This window comes from Parasteatoda tepidariorum, chromosome 10, assembly GCF_043381705.1.
Source record: "Parasteatoda tepidariorum isolate YZ-2023 chromosome 10, CAS_Ptep_4.0, whole genome shotgun sequence".
NCBI lineage: Eukaryota > Metazoa > Arthropoda > Arachnida > Araneae > Theridiidae > Parasteatoda > Parasteatoda tepidariorum.
In genome coordinates, this window is record NC_092213.1 from 48743479 (window position 1) to 48746192 (window position 2714).

Here is a 2714-nt window from a genome sequence, read left to right on the forward strand (position 1 = left end):
CAGTTCACATTTTATTGATATATATATATATTCAAAACAATATGCTGAATAAATTATGAATAGAATACAGAATAGATTTATAAAAAAAAGTGCATTTTTATTTGCTATAGAATTTTTTTTCAAATTTTGCTTTAAAAAATATGTTTCTCTGGTAATCATTCTTAATGTTTCTAACAGTTTTTATTTATTTATTTTCATTTCAACAAAAACAACAATTTAACTTAATATAATTTATTTTCAGCTTATGTATACAACAAAAAACTAAGGGACACGAAAAAAAACAGATACCGTTCTAGACTTGAGAGTTCAACTGTCTGACATAAAATCTAAAGCAATGGTTGATGAAAAGAAGAAGAAATTGAATTTTTCAAAATCATTATTTTTCTAAATAATTAATAATCTTTTTTTAAATTTTTTTTACTAATGTGTCCAAAATTACTTATAAAGGTTTTCCTAGAGAAAGAGTTCCACTAAAACAAGATCGATCATATAGGATTCCATAGTTATATAGGATTCCTAATCTAATCGGTACGATTATTTAAACACGAACAATTTACCTTTTGTTTCTTTTCTTTTTGTCGTGTCTGCGAAATGCAGCTACAGCAATCTACGCCGTACATGCTGACCACCTTCCATCATAAGTATAAGTAACATTCACCGCTAAGAGGCGAGAAACTGAAAACTTGCAGCACGTGACATTTGATTGAAAAGGCATGGCTGTTTTGATGAGTAATTCAAAACAGATTAATTGTAAGAGTACAATAGGATCAACTTGAAGTACAAACCGCAAAGAAATCTCATTAAAATAGTTTTCTATAACATCAGTTTCATTGACCAATGCGTGAAAATGACAATGCAAAATTTCTTTTAAAAAATTGATTTTAACATTTTCCTTTTAAAAAATAGTATTTTGTTTTGTTTTATTCATCACGATCCATACTGGTTTCAAAAATTCTGACATTGTAAACCAGAGTATACGATATTTAAACCATTCATTCTGTAATTTTTACGATCATGTGGTAACGATTTATAGAAAAACTCTGGTTCACAAAATTTTAGTTCCTATTTCCACATACTTAGTAAAAAACAACCGAATAACTGATCTTTATGTCATGCTGTAAGGTATTATGACAAAATTACCAAATGTTACCGTATTTACCAAATGTTACTACATATTATAAAACGACTTTTTATTGTTAATTTTTTCAAAATCATTGCCAAAGCGCTACGATAAAAATTACTGAAATTTCAGTGTTCCCATAAAGCCAGAAACTTACTTAAAGTAGTATTTTTTTCTCAGTGTTCTTTTCTGCATCAATTTATTATTACCATTATTATTATTATTTATTCATTTATTTATTTTTTGAATTTCACTTATTATGATTCAAGTGTTCAGAGAGAAAATATCAGTTTCCATAAATTAGATTTATAACTGTACTATTTCAAAAGAAACAGAATTCATGTTTAGAAATTCGTATAAACTCTACCAACTTCATTTGCAGCTTATCAAATGGGCAAATATTTAAGCCTTTTTAAGAAAAGTACTTTGAATAAATGTTTTTAAATGAGTTATGTTTATCGAGAATTTTTTTTTTAATCAACTTGCATATTTTTTTTTAATATTTTATCGACTGGTTTTTTATCGACTCGTATAGAAACATTCAGACTATAAAGCACTGTAGTTTTATTTCACTAAATAAGTACATATTATTTAATCGTGGTACATGTACATGTAATTTTCGTTAGTTTATGAAATTGTTTGATTGATTAAGTGCTGTGCTAATCAATTCAAGCAGGAAAATCCTTTATACATGTAATTCTAAAGCATCATTTTTAAGGAACATTGTTTTTAAAAAATCTCTATAAACGCAAATTAGGCATTTATTCCCCTTTTCCTTTTTTTTATGTAAAAAAACACACTTTAGAACATTGTCCGCTCCTGCTTCAACTTTTCTTTTATTTAATTTTGATATACTGCTCTTTTGTTCCATGGAAAAAGGCTATATTTTATTCCTGAATAAATACAGTAGAGTCCCGATAATCCGAGCCCCGGTTATCCGAGTTTCCGCTTTAACCGAGCTATCAAATATTTTAAGGATTTTCTTGTTCTAGTTTATTTTTTATTTTTAAAAATAAATCTGAATTTTATCTTCTAAACACTCAGGAAGACGAAATCCAACAACTTGATCCGATGAAATTATCGTTAATATCGTCAATAATGAAAATGAATCTAGCGAAAATGATGAAGACAGCGATGATTAAAATCAACATATAAAAATCTCTCATACAGATGAACTAAGAGCTATCGAAAATGCTATTGAATATATAGAACAACAAAAAGAGGAGACACCAGCCTTCCTGTTATCCCTAAAAAATGGCGAAACATTGCTGCAGAAAAGCACCAAAGTCATGTAAAACAAAAAAAGATTAAGGACTTTTTTTAAATAAAAACTATTTATAAATAAAAACTATTTAATTCTAGTAAAGTATGCTTTTTATATTTTTTTAAGTAAGCTTTTTCATTTTAATATGAATTGTATGTGGTATACTCGAATAAATGTTGTATTTGTTAAATATATTACATTTATACCTACTCTTTTTCTTTCCTTTTTGTACTCTTCGTTTTAACCGAGTTTTTCAGCTATCCGAGTTAGTCGCGGTCCACATTAACTCGGATAATCGGGACTCTACTGTATTTGTATATATATATATTT

At 27.3% G+C, this 2714-nt stretch overlaps 1 protein-coding gene across 8 annotated transcripts in view; it reads right to left on the minus strand.

Annotated features, from left to right (window-relative positions):
• LOC107447618 (vinexin) overlaps positions 1-2714 on the minus strand; it is a 136090-nt gene that overhangs the window by 102231 nt on the left and 31145 nt on the right. The window contains exon 1 of one of the 8 annotated variants that reach the window (XM_043039531.2): positions 558-679. The exons of the other annotated variants lie outside the window; for them this stretch is intronic. Within the exon in view, the coding sequence (XP_042895465.1) occupies positions 558-620 (63 nt within the window). The 5' untranslated portion in view covers positions 621-679. Of the gene's footprint in view, positions 1-557; positions 680-2714 lie in introns of those variants that run through there. 8 annotated transcript variants of the gene reach the window in all.